Source organism: Carcharhinus amblyrhynchos, chromosome 6 (assembly GCF_965287045.1).
Source record: "Carcharhinus amblyrhynchos chromosome 6, sCarAmb.v2.hapA, whole genome shotgun sequence".
Lineage (NCBI taxonomy): Eukaryota > Metazoa > Chordata > Chondrichthyes > Carcharhiniformes > Carcharhinidae > Carcharhinus > Carcharhinus amblyrhynchos.
This window is the reverse complement of record NC_137329.1, coordinates 79,306,891-79,323,250: the sequence shown is the minus strand read 5'-3', so window position 1 is coordinate 79,323,250 and position 16,360 is coordinate 79,306,891. Positions and strand designations below refer to the sequence as shown.

Genomic DNA, 16,360 nt, shown 5'->3' with positions numbered 1-16,360 from the left:
ATGTTTCTTATTTCAGATTTCCAGCATTTACAATATTTTCCTTTTGTGTTGCAGTTGTTCTACATTTCAACAGTGATGTATTCACAAGAGTTCTCAGCTGACCTTCCCCCACCTTCGCTGTGACCCTGGTAGTTTTGTTTGACTTATATGTGGATGTTGTTGTATTTCCAGTAAAGTGAGAGAGGCTTCACTGTTGGGAACTTTGAGGAGGCCCCATCGAATATTTGCTGTTCAACAGGCATATTTTTAAATGGGAGGTTCCATGCATGATGGCTTTGCATTTAATATTTATTTTAGATACTGGTTTTGGTACAATTTACACCTCTGACGATCGGGGAATTCTATTCTCCAAGTCGCTGGAACGTCATTTGTTTTCTGACACAAGTGGAACAACTGATTTCACGAACGTGACATCTCTACGTGGAGTCTACATCACAAATGTGCTTGATAAAGGTAAAATAATAACAATCTCCTAGTCTGAACAATACAGCAATGCTTGGTTTTACCTTTTAAACTAGCCTCTGCCAATGTTTTGGGTCAGCATTGTTAAGAATAACCCTAAAATTGAGTGTTTCCATTGCAACACTAATTTGTGGGTTTTTGCAGAGATTTAAATTGACCAGATTTAAGTTAGTCCAGCTCATGGACACTTGGGTGATAAAGGAGACTTGCTTTTATATTGCATCTTTCACAAACTTGGAATGGTCCAAAGTGATTTTCAAAAATGGATGTATTTTTGAAGCATCACCCCTGGCGTAATGTAGAAAAGTGACAGCCAATTTATGCACATTCATATCACATAAACAGCAATATAATAATGACCATATAATTTTTTAAATTTAATTATGATGATTGAAGAATAAGTATTGGCCAGAAAATCCCCACATTCCTCTTAAAATAGTGCCATGGGACCTTTAGGTATATAAAGAAATAGTAGTCAGTGCCTGCTCTAACATCTCATCTCGATGACAGCACCTTCAACAGTGCAGCACACCCTCAGTACTCAAGTCTGTTGAGTGGTACTTGGATCCAAAACCTTCTGACTCAAAAACAAATGTGCTACCATGGAGTCATGGCTTACACCTAAAGAGGATGGTGACCATGTTGTAAATTTCCTCTTGATTTAATATGGAAGGGTAGATTTTAAGAATTTACGTTTCTGCTTTGGGACAAGAGCACAATTGCATAAATTCTATTCTACCAGGTTTATACACAATGTATACTCAATTATCCATACTCCCAATCACTGCACTCTAGTGTTCAAATGGAGGTCAAAACTTTTTTTTGGTGTGTTATCTCAGTAATTTGTGTAATGTATTTGTTTATTTTAACCAAGTTATCCCTGACTGCAGTACCTGAACTTGTGTAGGAGTTATCCACTGGAAGATCATCAGACTCGTTGGAAAAATTGTGTAAACAATGATTTCCTTCAAGGGTTTCTGCCCTAGTTTAGAAATGCATGTCCCAACAGTCCCAGTATGCAAATTACACACAATATATTCCGTAATATCTTAACTCCTCTCTACTTCCAGACTTTTCCCTTCAGTGCTTCCATCCCTTGAGCCATCAACCCTCCACCTCCACCACCCCACTTCAGTGCTACCAGGTGTGCACCCTGCACTAATCATACCTCAAACTGTAGTCCATTGAATGTTGTGGTATGGTATTCCTCCATTGTGGCTCCCCTCATTCTCACTCTCATCATGGTCATAGTCTCTTATGCCCACTCCTTTCCATTTTCCAAGCAAAGCGACATTGGTGATGGCCAGAAGAACAAATCAACAAAGGAGACTGGGCCGCAAAAGGGTGATACAAAACAACTGAGAACTAGACAATCATACAGTAACTACAATAAGGAAAGTATTTAGTAGTCACAGGAAGGAGAATGACAAAGAGGAAGACAAATGGCCGCAAAACACCAAGGAAACATCTAGAAAAAAAACTTGCATTAATGTAGCAACAAGCAAACTTCTAAGATGTCTCAACATGACATGGATTACTCTGATATGCAATCACTGTTGCTACATGACTAACACAACAATAAATTTGTTTACAGCTAGGTTTCGTAGGCAGTATATGAAGCAATTGATTAGTGGTGTTGGTTGAGGGAGAACTACCCAATGTTACCATGAAACAAACCAAAATCCTGTTAGATAAAGAATGAAAAGATGTCCTTGAAATTCACCATTGTCAAAATGTTCAAAATAGTGGATGGGTTTTGAGAGGGTGTCCATGTGCATTAAATCACATCCTCAGACACAACTCAATATTCATCCACATTACCTGAGGTCACACAGCATGCTCTGATCTTACACCTGGGAGATGCACATGGCTTGGCTTCGCTTCGCTTCAGTCACTAATCATTCGTTCACTAATCATTCGTTCACTAATCATTCGTTCACTGTTACTCAGACATCTTGGCTTTAGGGTGTTTGCTTTCCAACCTGGTTTTGCAGGGAAACTGTGCACAATTATGGACTGTTCTGGGAATTTGATGGAGATTTGGGAGGTGAAATGTGGGGATAAAAATTGCCAAATGTGATTTCTGTATAAATCAAAGTCACTCGGTGAGTCAACCCTATCAACTGGTGGAAAACAAGAGATTTGACATCCCTTGCATTAATCAGAAGCTGCCTTACTTATCCTGCCTACTTACTGACTGACTCCAGGGTTGTCCAAGATCATGTGGCTACTGATTTTAATTCATGCAGCCTTTAATAATTAGGGTCTTCACTTGGGGATGAGTTTGGTGAGTCAGGGATCCTTCTGGAAATGTTGCCTGAGGACACACGGTACCTTAACTGGAGACTATTTCTGGAAAATGGGAAAGTGTGCTCATTTCAGCCTGTGCATGGTGTCTGCTGTATTGGAAAAGGCTCTTGCCTGGTGTCCAGCTTCTGCACCAGAAGCAGGTACTGGTCCTTCACTAAAGTCAATAGGGGAATTCAGATCCCTTTAGTAAACTTGTTTCTGACTAAGTGCAACTCGTCCTTTCGTTATAAAATAGCATGTTCTCTCAACATCATGGAGACTTTGCTAGTGTTTAATAATCTCTCTTTCAACACATTTGTAGAAAACAACATTCGATCAGTGATTACTTTTGACAGTGGAGGAGAGTGGAAACCTTTGAAAAAGCCAGATAATAGTCACTGTGATACAACAGCCAAGAATTCAAAGATGGTCAGTGGAACAATTTGCTGCTTTAGAAAATCCTTTCTAGTAATGCTTCACTGAAGTTTTAGTGGGGTCTTTTGAACAAGTGACTCTTCTGGGAACATTGTTACTTTTTACCTCCTCTCCTAATCGACTGTGTAAAATCAGGACGTGTGTAGCTATTACTGACTCAGTGTTAAAAGATTGATCCTGATCTTGCAGTTGCTGTCCAATCTTGGCCTCCGCCCTCATTCCCACAAAGTGCCCAGGGCTGAGTTACTGTATCCCTGCTGAGAGCTCGCTGCCGTGGTCTGATGTGTGACTGAAACCTCAGGACCATCACAGATGATTTGCCCATCAGAGCAGCTCACAGAAGTTTTCCACACATTACAACATGCAGTGCAATACAGCACAGCATACTGTCAGCCAGATGAAGTTATTCCAAGGGCTGTACTTCCAATACCAGGATGGAGATGCTATTTGACACAATCTGTGGGAGTTAACATTCTTAGCATCTGACTCAGTCTAGAGAAAGGAGACCAAATTCCCCTCTTATAAAGATTCACTATAACCGTTCATTACTTGGTACCTATATCAAAACTAACAAAGCTTTATGTGAACAATAAACATCTCCCCTTCAAACTTATCTGAAAGGGAAACTTTTCCTATTGTGTGTGTGTGTGTGTGTGTGTCTGTCTGTTCCTGTTGTTGCAAAGTTGCGGTCTGGAGGCTTGTATGATTGAAAATAAACAATTTATTGTTAACTATACATCTTCAAGGTATAGCCCAGCATGAGTGCTGTTGCCATGCAGGCTCCTTCCAGACTTTTCTATGCAGTCTAACATCATATGACACTCTATATCACTACATGGGCGATCTTTTCTCAGTCCCACATTAACCCTTGAAATGCTTGGACACCTTTATACTTCATCTCTAGTACTTGTATAAATATATTTAAAATGCAATCTTCTTGTGACAACATCTTTTCCCCCAACCCCCCACAACTTTGTAAGTTCAGATGATCTGGAGGCTTGACAATTCTTTTGGATCTCGATTTTGTCACATTTGATATTTGAAAAGTTTTAAACTTCTAATTCAGAACAACTATTTCCTTTTTCGCTGTTCACTGTTCCAAATGTCTGTTACTGTGGTTGCAGTGTGCTGAAGAAAAGCAGCATGATGAAAACATTGTTTCTCCAGCTGGCTGAGATAGGAGTTAACAAAACCAGTACTCCATTACACACTGCCATCACATTTGGAATGAATGTTCTTGCTCTGCTGGAGCTCAATTTCTCAAAACTTCTCATGTAGATGTGAATTTATAACCCGTGCTCAATTTCACCAACTGTGATCATCTAATGGCCATCACAATGGTAAAACCTATACCATCTCTATTCACACACAATTTGTTCAATATTGGTGAGAGTTGAGAAAGTGAAGCATATAATTCATTAGTTAATGGGAGTTTGTTGCAAGTGCTCCTGTACTGTATACTCAAGCTGATTAAATAGCTTCATACCACATTTAAAAAAAAATTGTATTGTGCATTGTTTCTGTAACACAGTTGCATTTTGTTACCAAGTAAATAAATCTGTTCAATTTCCTTCCCGTTTTTTGCTGTATACCACAAAATGAAAGGTCACTCATAAAGGGTCCATATTACTCATTTTACATTTTTTTAATACTGCATATTGTCCAGTGGAACGCTATATACAAAAACAGGATTGGATCCTTTCTCTAAGCTGATGATATATGGCTCTGCTGGTCTGCCTCCTCATTCATCTCATCTGCTGTCTCTATATTGTCACATTGTTTGTCTGATATCCAGTCTTTGATGTACCTCAATTTCCTGCAATTAAATACTTAATTGCTTAAGCAATTAAGCAATTAAGTCTTTACCTCTGTCTTTTCTGCTAACTTCATTCTCTCAATACCAACTACCCCCATGATGAGCTTCCAGGAATTTGGATTCTTTCACCTTTGTAACATTTTGTATCACTGACCTTTTCTTGGTCTAACTGCAGCTCAAACTCTCACATATGCTTTTCTTAGTTTCACACTGACGATTCTAGTTCTTCGCTGGCTGTCCCCCTCTACACTACTCGCCAGGAACTTGAGCTCACTCGCTAATCAACTGTGTTCTTGAGCTGATCAACATTGACTCCCAGTCCACAAATGCCTCAAATTTAAAATTGGTTTTCTGATGTTCATCTCCCTAATGACCTTGCCTCTTCCTCAGTCTGTACCCTCTTCCAGTCCTGCAAAACCCGAGAACACTGTATTCCTCTAACTCTGGCCTCAGGCACCATCCAGTTTCTCCAGCAGCCATGTTTTCAGCTGGAACTCTTTCCCTAAACTTGCCACATTGTTACCTCTTCTCAGTAAAACACACCTTAAAATCTAACTTTGTCAATTCTTATTTATGCTCTGTGATGTTCCTTAGGATGGTATTGCAAGTCAAAAACACTATCAGGTGAAGTTCGACATTGGTGCTCTCTGTTATTGTATGCAGTGGTTGACTGATGAGTAGAACTGGGATATGGGCAACAGAGCTTTTGATGAGTTCAAGCTCTTGAAGGATGGAGTATGGGCGGCAAGCCAGGATAGCAATTAATGAGTGAAAAGTAAAATAAAACAATACTTAAAATGCAAGTTCATCTGGAACATCTTGAACTCAGTGGTTTTAGCAGATTATTTTGTGACTAATCTTTTTGATATGATTAATTTTATGATAGTTTCTTGATCTACCTTGAAAAACATTACGACCTCTAAGGAAACCATAAATCAAACCAATCAAATTTGCAGAATAATCCCCACATGATGAAATCACCCTCAAGAATTCACTTTAACATGAATCAGAATCAATATAAACTGAACATGTATTGAACAGGTAAACGATATTTCAAATAAATAGTCCATACAACATGGCTCCCCAGACAAATGTAAAACCATGTACAGTCTCAGTCTTTCCAACTCAATCGATTTGGCCCTCGAGGTGCAATCACCAGCAGGCATATTCCATCTGAAGCCCCTAGATACAGTTAGCACCAACATGGGTGCATGTCTACCAACCCTTCCTTGTGCCGATTACATCATTTTTGATGGCATAGCTTTCCAAAATTCCTTTTTCCAACCAACAACACTAAGTTCACAATCTGGCCCCCTGATACAAGTTCTCAAATCTTTTGCATGCCTAAGCTATTCATGCCACCTTCCAGGGTTTAGTCACTTTCAGCTTCATCATATATCACTTTCCCCAAGATCTTCTGTCTCTCTTTGTGTCTGTATTTGTGTTCTGATCGCTTTCACCTTCAGCTTTCCAGCTTGTTGTTTTCCTTTGTGTCTGGCCATACAGTTCTTTGTGCCTTAATTCTTCAATTTAAGGTTATAAACAGTTTATCGGATAGAAAAGAAATCTCAAATTAGCGCTAAGGATGGATGAACGGACAGTTAGCATTTTCAACTGATATTAAGTAACCTTTCTTGCTCACATCTGTTTTGTTGATTAAAGGGGCATTTTTATACATTATAAATATTATCAGACATTTCTTATAGCTGTTACTATATATATAATAATTTGTCACATATCAAAGTAGATCCAAAGCCAACCAAAAAAACGAATTTTAACAGCTGATTGCCAACATTTCTACACTATCACTTAAAAAGTGCTCACCTTTGTTTCCAGTGTAACTTGCACATCCATGCTGCGTACAGCATTTCCCAGACCCTCGATGTGCCTTTGCCTCCACTTAGCGCACCAAATGCTGTGGGGTTGATCTTAGCCCATGGTAAGTCATCCTATTTGTCTCATTGAACTTTTACTCGTATCTTACCGTTTCTGTCAACATGACTTTGGATTGCCTGGTAAGAGAAAGGCTTTGTCTCTGAAACTACTGTGATTTCTACAGGTAGCGTAGGAGACGCCATTTCTACAATGATCCCAGATGTTTATGTATCTGATGATGGAGGGTATACATGGTCAAAAGCACTGACTGGCCCACACTATTATACCATTCTTGACTCAGGGGGATTAATTGTGGCAGTAGAATCCAATCCAGACAAGGTCGTACACAATGTAAAGTAGGTGGCTTTTTCTAAAGTAAATTATTGTATGCTTGTTAATGATGCGCTGGCATCTATTTTTTAGCAGCTGAAAGATGTTGAAGCATGTGGTGCAGCTTGTTGGTTTGCAAAGGGATATGAATGATAAAACTTTATTATGGAAAATAAAAGTCTGAATGCATGTTTCCAGTACTAATATGAAAACTTGCCATTAAGGATGATCACCTTCTTATTGTTAAAATTGATCTCTCACCCTTCAAAACCCAAGATTAAAACTGTAAATGAATTGGTTCACAGTCCTTTCTACTTACTCTGGCTGACATTGTCCATTGGCTAATATTCCTATTTGTTTCAGTGCAATTTGTTTGGACAATCATCAACTCTACCCGTCATACATATTAACACCTTGTTTTTTTTTAAAAGGTACTCAACCGATGAAGGGCAATGCTGGAAAAATTATAACTTCACAAATGAGACATTTGTATTTGTGGGGCTTGTGTCAGAACCAGGAACCAAATCAATGAATGTCAGTCTCTGGGGGTACAAACACGAAAGCCTTTATTCAACAACTTGGCTGTCAATAACCATCGATTTTGAGGAGCTCCTAACAAGAGACTGTAAGTTGCAACTAAATTTGTTGCTCGTTATTTTACTGCTTTCATGTTAGAGGCTGGAGCTGCTCAAGTTTGCAACTAGTGCAAGGGAGAAGGGGTTACAGGTTGGAGTTGGGGGTAGTTGCATCACCCTTCGATTGGATGCTTAGATTTCCACATTGAGAAATGGCTACTCTCTCTAGCTGACAATACCTGTCTCATGCTATGCTTGATGCACTGTGGTGCTGTGATTCCTCGGATCATTCCCTGATTTCTGTTGCTGGTGAATTAGCTGTGATCATTCACTACTCCCTATTAATCCCTAAAGGATGATGTTAAGTAAACTCTATTGGTCTCCTTATCTAAGGAAAGATGTAAACATGTTAGTAAAACTTCCCTGAACAACTTCTAAGGCAAGAATGGGTGGGTTGTTTTATGAGGAAAGATTAGAGAGGTTAAATTTGTTGATTAGAGAAGATGTTTTCTCTTATTGGAGAATCTAAAATGAGCGGTCACTTTTTTTTAAAAAAGAGGGGTCAGTCATTTAAAACAGAAATGAAAATCTTTCTCTCAGAGGGTCATGAGTCTCGGGAACTCTTCCTCAAAACACAGAGGAAACAGAATCTTCAAATATTACTGAGGCAGAGCTAGATTGATTCTTGATTAAAAAGGGGGTGAAAAGTTATGCAGGGTAGGCAGGAGTGTGGGGTTGAGGCCACAATCAGATCAGCCATAATCCTATTGAATGAAGGAGCAGGCTTGAGTTTTAGTGGTCTACTCCTGCTCCTAATTTGTACATCTTTACAATGCTGCGTTTCCAAAAGCTGTTCTTGCAAAATCCTTGAAAATCGTTGAAAACTCCTCCTTTAAACTGAAACATTCTCTTCTTTCAGGCCAAGAAAAGGATTACGTCAGGTGGTTAGCTCATTCCACAGAGGTTGGTGAGAAAAGTGATGGCTGCATCTTAGGATATAAAGAAACATTTCAGAGGCTTGCAAAGGCCTCTGTCTGCAGAAACGGAAGGGATTACGTTGTTAGCAAAGACCAAAGTTTATGCCCATGCACTATGGGTGATTATATGTGGTAAGTATTCTTGTTCAAGTAGTTTCATGTGATTGAATTCGCTTTCTTATATAATTCAGTCAATCACATTACTGTTAAGTTGCATATGTAAATATAGTCATGTGACACTCCACTGATATCAGCATGGTAATCAATAATGTTTGTTTACAAAACCTAAGTCTTCAAAATCCAGCATCTTCAACAAAATCTGTTGAGAATTTCCTTTAAAATCAGCAAGTTAAATATCCAATATAATACATCAATTTTTTTGAATAGTCATTCAAACTTTATGATCCAAATATAATAAAAAGTATAGCTAAGAGAAGTCAAAGCTGGGGAAAGCCTTGCCTACATGAGAACTGCCTGATCTCACTGTGGGATACGAGGCAGCCTTGTTACACGGGATTCTGAGATGGCAATCTTTGATTTCAAGAGCTAGTGGACATTGTAACAACAAAAAAAGTATGTGGAGCAAGAGACTGAGAGGCAGACAGTTCTCACTGGGATAATTATAGCGGGTGGGGAGAGGAGGGGCGTCAAAGGCAGGGAGAGGAGGGATATTGACAACAGTGATCAGAACAATGGGTTTAATCAGAGGGATGGATGATTGGTCTTCATCTGTTTTAGGAAGGATCATTGCATTTTGGAAAGGGATAGTATGGAGAAATTGAGAGGCCCCTTGATGTAACAAAATTGAAATGCAATTTATAAAGAGTAGCTTTACGATCTTATTGTGCTTTGGCATACTCAAGGATATAATCTCCAAACATAACAAGGACTCATTTTAAGACTTGCACCTTTTGTCAAGTTCAGGGCCCAACAGAAAGTACCTGCTAGCTGGGACTTTGGCATGCATTTTGTTTTAATACTGATAACATAATTTGAAAACCTTCCATATGATTAATTAAACTGGTGTTCTTGGCATCGCCAGGTTCCATTTTCAGAACTTGGACAATTATTTAGAAACCTGACTGCCTGCTGAAAAGTGATGTGAAGGGGCTTGAATGGCAATCCTAATTGTTGAACTTTGCATCTGCTGAAAGTGCCGTGGGACATAACACTTCATCGCAGACACAAAATAGTGTGTTCAAACTCTACGCTCTAACTGTGTCTCAATCTTGCGTATCAATTTTCTTTTGGGAGTGGGAACGATACTTCTCTCAACAATGCTGAAAATGGGTTCCTTATTAATTAAAATGTTCCCATAGCCCCACGATTGTCAAATTGTTGTTGGAAAAGTAATTTTTATTGTTGATGAAAGATAAATTAAAGTATCCAATCTAGCGAGGCACATTGCCTTCAGTGTCCACAAGAAAGAAATTTCAGCAAATAAAAGTAAGATTTTAAATTATTTTTCCTTTTACTTCCACACAAGTGATTTTGGATACTACCGTGTAGGTGATAGTGATGAATGTATACAGCAGCCTGATCTGGCAGATCGTGTACTGGAATTCTGCTTACAAGGAAAAGAAGAGTTGCTGAAAACACAAGGGTGAGCTATTTTTTACCATGTGTCTTTGATACTTTATGCAACTCCTGATAGTCAATGTGGGTTAGAGCTAATTAGTATCCCCTAAGTTGACTCAGATAAACAGTTGTACCATGCTCAGTGGGAGATGATTTTGGCTTTAGCTGGTCTAGTAAAGTTCACTAAACTTTCACAACCTGCGAACGGCTACCTAAGAAATGCAACTGGGAACAGCATGGCGACAACAAACCAGCATCATTGTTTGATGTGTTGTGGGGATACAGCAACTCCATGTGATGAAACCTCGGGAATTTGGCAATCTCAGGAGTGCACTGCCTGCTGTCAGTAAGTCAGATGAATTTTGATAGCAATAACTTTTAAATCAAATCAGTTTTGCTCATAAATGAAAAACCGGCCTTAATTATTCTCTAGCAAAGAAAACCCAGAACTCATCTTCACACAAAGTATGTTTACACATCAAGACTAGCTAAAATGAATTCCTGCTGAAGACACATTTGTTTGAATATATCAAACAGAATGCAGTGCAATCTCTGAGGGTTAATTCTCAGTTCATATAGCCACTAATTCCTCCCATTTTGAGTGTTAAATCTCACTGAGCAATGGGGATGTGGCCATACTTATTTACAGCAACAGGGATGGAATTCTCTCCCAAAAATTCTAAGTGTCAACTATGCAGGAAAACTGGAGTAATTCACACTTTTTTTTCAGTGGGAGTTCACACTAGAATTTCCCACACTCTGTGCAATGCAGAGGCCACCATGTGAATATCATTAGATTTCCGGGGGCGGGGTCTATTCCACCTGGAAGGCTGAAACCAGCAGGCCTCTGTGCATGCGCAGTGGCCTGAACCGTCAGCCTCCCATTTGTTGGTCAGCTCAATCATCTGGGACTTCAGTCCTGGGCCCACTAAGGGGATTTAAATTATATTACAATGAGCTGTTGCATATATTAGGCAGCCTAACGGTGCAGGGAGATGCACAGAGGCCCAGACACCCAGCACAAATCGACCGCTGATAGAGTCTTCTAGCCCAGTGTGCTAAAAAGCAGTGCAGCGGGATGAGAGAATCATCCCCAGTCTGAGGGAAAAAAGAGAGTAGTGAAGGGGAGGAAAATGGGGTGAGGAATTTAAAAAGCACGATTCCTGATGGAAAGAACTTGGAAGGACTCTGCTGAGCACCATTCCCCTTCCCACCCAACCCCCAACTTCAGTTCAACAGTTGGAGGTTTATTTCTCCAGCATGTCATCCTCCACCTCACACCTGAAAGGGAAACGGAGAGAGAAAAAAGCAGAAAAGGGTAACGAGTTCAGGATGTTAAAATCAGGGTTATCGAGTAGGGGGTGTGGGATTGAGGGAGGCAATGAGCACAACAGTATCATAAACACAGAAGATACAAACAGGAAAGTGACTCTATTCTCTGAGTTACCATACGCCGCATAACATGAGGCTGGCTAATGTTTTTTTTAAAAGTAGCTTTGAACAGTAGTTTCGTAATTAAATGTTTTCACTGTCAGTGGTTGATTCTTGTTTGGAAAGAGAGCTATAACCCTATTTACGTATTATGAGAGAGTGCATATTAGAAACATCATGGATGCAGCACTATTGCCATTAAACAGTTTGGAATTCATCTTGTAGCAGCTCTGATGGCTCATGTTTTGTTTGGCTATTACAAATGGGTGATGTTTACAACTAACACTGAACTTGCATGTTAATGAGTTGTCCATCCTCTTGGGAATTCGTTTATTTTCCATACATTATAGCCGGTTAGCACTTATCAAAGCAAGTACACTTGAACCCTCCTATGGTCAGATGTTTAACTTAGATGTGGGTACAATACCTGACTTAGGCTTTTTTGGCCCATTCTTCAGAATCCTGTGAATATGCTTGTCCATAGGTGGAGTGTCAGTGACCCACCTGAGATGGGATTGCAGCTTCTAAGTGAGAAATTAGATGTTCCCAGAGAAAGGAAAACTTCTTACTATTCCTCAATGCTGCTGTGCAAAATGTGAAACTTTAAGCATCAAAAGCTGCAGGTCTGCAGTCAGATTGAGGACACAAGTCTTGGGATGATCTTTGAATTATAACAACAAGAGGAAGTGCTGGAAACTCTCAGCATTTACAAAGAGAGAAACAGAATTAATGTTGCAGGTCACTGATCTTTCATCAGAAATCTTTCTGGAAAACAATTGTGAAAGCTTTTTGATTAATTATTTTGTAGTTTACAGAATGGCGCACACTCAAAGATTGTCAAGGAAATCAAATGATTCAGTAAAAACACCCTTTACTCAGGAGACATAGACACTTAACTTGCATTCGTGTCAATGTTTAACTGCAGCAAAGAATATTAGAATTTGTGTAAATTGGATTAGACAAAGACCTTTTTAATAACCCAAAGGCAAGCAAAAACAAAGAGTCCTACTCTGTCAATGCAACCAACAGATTTTCTTCCAACTTTCTTTATTCCACATTGGATTCTTTGTAGTAAGAAGGCTCTGTGTTATCATTGGCTTGCCTGTAAAGTATGATGTCTCTATTCCTGAAAGATACACTTCGAGCCAGCAAATGGAGATTCATTTCCTTCCAGAGTAGCCTTTGGCAAGAATGTTGTTATTGGCAGTCCACCAGCATAAAATATACCATCAGTATTGCCAGGGGCATCAATCAAGCCTTCCCTGGAGGTAGTTACCCTAAGAGCTTTATGGGAAAAAATTGATTTCCACTGATAGTACTTTTGCTGAGTTCCCTGTTTTAATTTAGCCCCCTGGTCAAACTGTGAATCTGTCTGCACTGACCTACAATGCAATTTTATCATCACTACTTTGAAAGGTAAATAAGTATAGGATAATATCCTGATAACACCAAACGTTCGGGGTTTTTTTCTGTTTCTCCTCCACCCAACAAGAAAATCTGTTTTGCTAAGAGATATATCTGAGCTACAATCATTTGTACAGCAGAGAATAGACAGAGTGAAAGAGAATGTGTCATTACTGATAGTTCACAATCTCCTGCTAATAGACTGAATGGACTATCTCTGCTTTTGCTTCCCTGAGATGGATCATTTACTACTGCGAAGATCTACCCTGATTGCCCAGCCAAAAACTACTTCAACTCTTTCTGCATAGCTGGCAAATAAGCAATAGGCAAAACCATGACTTGAACCTATCATGCAAATCTCTGTCCTTGTTTGCTGCTGGGATTCTCGGTTCCACTGAAAGTGAATGAAATTTTGGCTGGAACACCAAATTCCCCATTCTCACTTGCAGTGGGGGCAGCACGGACAAGATTGGAGAATCCCAGCCTATATTCCAGTTGGTTGAATGACAGACACAACCATTGCTTCCAGGTTGTTCACACTGTTCTCTGAGACATCAGCTATTTCCTGATTTGTTCTGTTTTATTCTTAAGTTAATGGTAAACATACATAACTATATAATATTGGCATAAAAGGTTGTTTACTCCATTAATTCTTAAAGGTATCGAAAGGTTCCTGGTGATAAATGTGAAGGTGGTTTCACACCCAATCGATCAGAACAGATGACAAACATGAAATGTGAACAAATTTTGTCGCTGGAAGATTCTGTAAGTAAGCTGAGCTGCATGAGGAAGGGACAACTTATTTATTTATATTCTCTGTAGAATACTGGGAGCAGATTTGGACTGAAGCAATAGGAGCAATTTCTGGGATAAGCACTACACAGTGGAGCCTCACCTACCAGCTTAACTAATTGTGCGTGCACTGTCACTGATGGATGGAATATCATGGACATTAGACCTTAACAGCAGAATAATACAGTGCATGTTGTGAGGTTGAATTGCCTTTTTCTTTTTGTAATGTATAATTTTATTGTATGCATACAGACAATCATTGGCCTGAAACCAGAGATTTACAAGCAGGTGCAATTTCATATTGGCCTCAGTAGCTTATAAGTAAGCTGCAGTTGCATTAGAGCAGCAGCCAAGTTAGCAGTGAAACATCATAACCGCAATCCAAACAGGAACTTATTTATGAGCAACATCACAGGGGAGCTGCTAGTCTTTATTGAAAATTATGGGATGATTTCATGCTGCAAGCCCAGGCCCCATTGGGATCAATGCTGACAGTTATCCACATTTTGTATAATGTCACAATTGTCAGGAGACTGAAAAACACCAGTTCAATCTCAGAAAGACACAATGATGGAATTGTCTACCTTATGCATATCATTCTATTAGCTCATCCTTTTAAGCGATCGGCTGCACTTTGGCCTATCTTGCCCTACTTTTTATTCTTTCAAGGCACGTGGGCACTGCGGGCTAGGCCAGCATTTATTGTCCATTCCTAATTGCCCTTGAGAAGGTGGCGATGTGCTGCCTTCTTAAACTGCTGCAGTCCATGTTGTGTAGGCACACCCCACAGTGCTGTTCAGAATGTAGTTCCAAGATTTTGACCCAGCAACAGTGAAGGAACGTGATATTCTTCCAGTAAGTAGTCTCACAACACCAGATTGAAGTCCAGCAGGTTTATTTGGTAGCACGAGCTTTTGGAGCATTGCCCCTTCATCAGGTGAGTAAAGAGTTTGGTTCATAAACAGAGCATACATATCTAGACACAAACTCAATTACAAGATAAGTATAATAATACTCACTCAGTACAGGTAAATGTATTTCATGTGTATATTTACTGAAGCATCTACATTTACTGAAGGGCAGCACAGTGGGTTAGCACTGCTCACAGTCCAAAGATGTGTGGGTTAGGTTAATTGGCCATGCTAAGAAATTGCCCCTTAGTGTCCAGGGATGTGTAGGTTAGAGGGATTAGCGGGTAAATGTGTAGGGATATGGGGGTAGGGTCTGGGTGGGATTGTGGTCGGTGCAGACTCGATGGGCCGAAGGGCCTCTTTCTGCACTGTAGGGTTCTATGTTCTATGTTCTATGTTCTATGTTGGAATGTGTGGATAATGGTTAGAATGTGAGTCTTAGTCAGGAATCAAATCTTTTCAGGTGCAGACGATGTGAGTACAGAGAGAATTGTCTCCAGCCGGGACAGTTAGAGAGATTTTGCAAGCCCAGGCAAGTCGTGGGGGTTATAGATAGTATGACGTGAATCCAAGATCCTGGTTGAGACTTTCCTCGTGTGTGGAACTTGGCTATCAGTTTTTGCTCAGCGATTCTTTGTTGTCGTGTGTTGTGAAGGCCGCTTTGGAGAACGCTTACCTGAAGATCAGAGGCTGAATACCCGTGACAGCTGAAGTGTTCCCCGACAGGAAGAGAACACTCCTGCCTGGTGATTGTCGAGCAATGTCCATTCATTCGTTGTTGTAGCGTCTGCAATGATCTCGCCAGTGTACCGTGCCTCAGGACGTCTTTTCCTACAGCGTATCAGGTAGACAATATTGGCCGAGTCACAAGAGTATGTCTACCATTCTCTACCTGATACGCTGCAGGAAAGGATACATACTCTTGTGACTCGACCAACATTGTCTATCTGATACACTGCAGAAAAAGATGCCCCAAGGCATAGTACATTGGTGAGACCATTGCAGACACTACAGTAAGAAATGAATGGACGCTGCTTGACAATTACCAGGCAGGAGTGTTCCATTCCTTTCGGGGAACACTTCAGAAGTCGTGGGCATTCAGCCTCTGATCTTCAAGTAAGCGTTTTTCAAAGTGGCCTTCACAACACACAATGCAGAATTGCTGAGCAGAAACTGATAGTCAAGTTCCGCACACGAGGACAGCCTCAACCAGAATCTTGAGTTCATGTCACACTATCTGTGACCCCCATGACTTGACTGGGCTTGCAAAATCTCACTAACTTTTGATTTGATTTGATTTATTATTGTCACATGTATTAACATACAGTGAAAAGTATTGTTTCTTGCGTGCTATACAGACAAAACATACTGTTCACAGAGAAGAAAACGAGAGAGTGCAGAATGTAGTGTTACAGTCATAGCTAGGGTGTAGAGAAAGATCAACTTAATGCAGGGTAAGTCTATTCAAAAGTCTGACAGCAGTAG

General features: G+C 40.0%; 1 protein-coding gene across 1 annotated transcript in view; it reads left to right on the top strand.

Annotated features, from left to right (window-relative positions):
• Nucleotides 1-16,360, top strand: part of LOC145344031 (sortilin-like) — a 111,183-nt gene that overhangs the window by 85,703 nt on the left and 9,120 nt on the right. Inside the window, exons 11-18 of the mRNA XM_080190758.1 lie at nucleotides 298-453; nucleotides 3,074-3,180; nucleotides 6,839-6,941; nucleotides 7,062-7,233; nucleotides 7,639-7,832; nucleotides 8,702-8,891; nucleotides 10,246-10,362; nucleotides 13,832-13,937. Of these exons, the coding sequence (XP_080046884.1) occupies nucleotides 298-453; nucleotides 3,074-3,180; nucleotides 6,839-6,941; nucleotides 7,062-7,233; nucleotides 7,639-7,832; nucleotides 8,702-8,891; nucleotides 10,246-10,362; nucleotides 13,832-13,937 (1,145 nt within the window). The remainder of the gene's footprint in view (nucleotides 1-297; nucleotides 454-3,073; nucleotides 3,181-6,838; nucleotides 6,942-7,061; nucleotides 7,234-7,638; nucleotides 7,833-8,701; nucleotides 8,892-10,245; nucleotides 10,363-13,831; nucleotides 13,938-16,360) is intronic.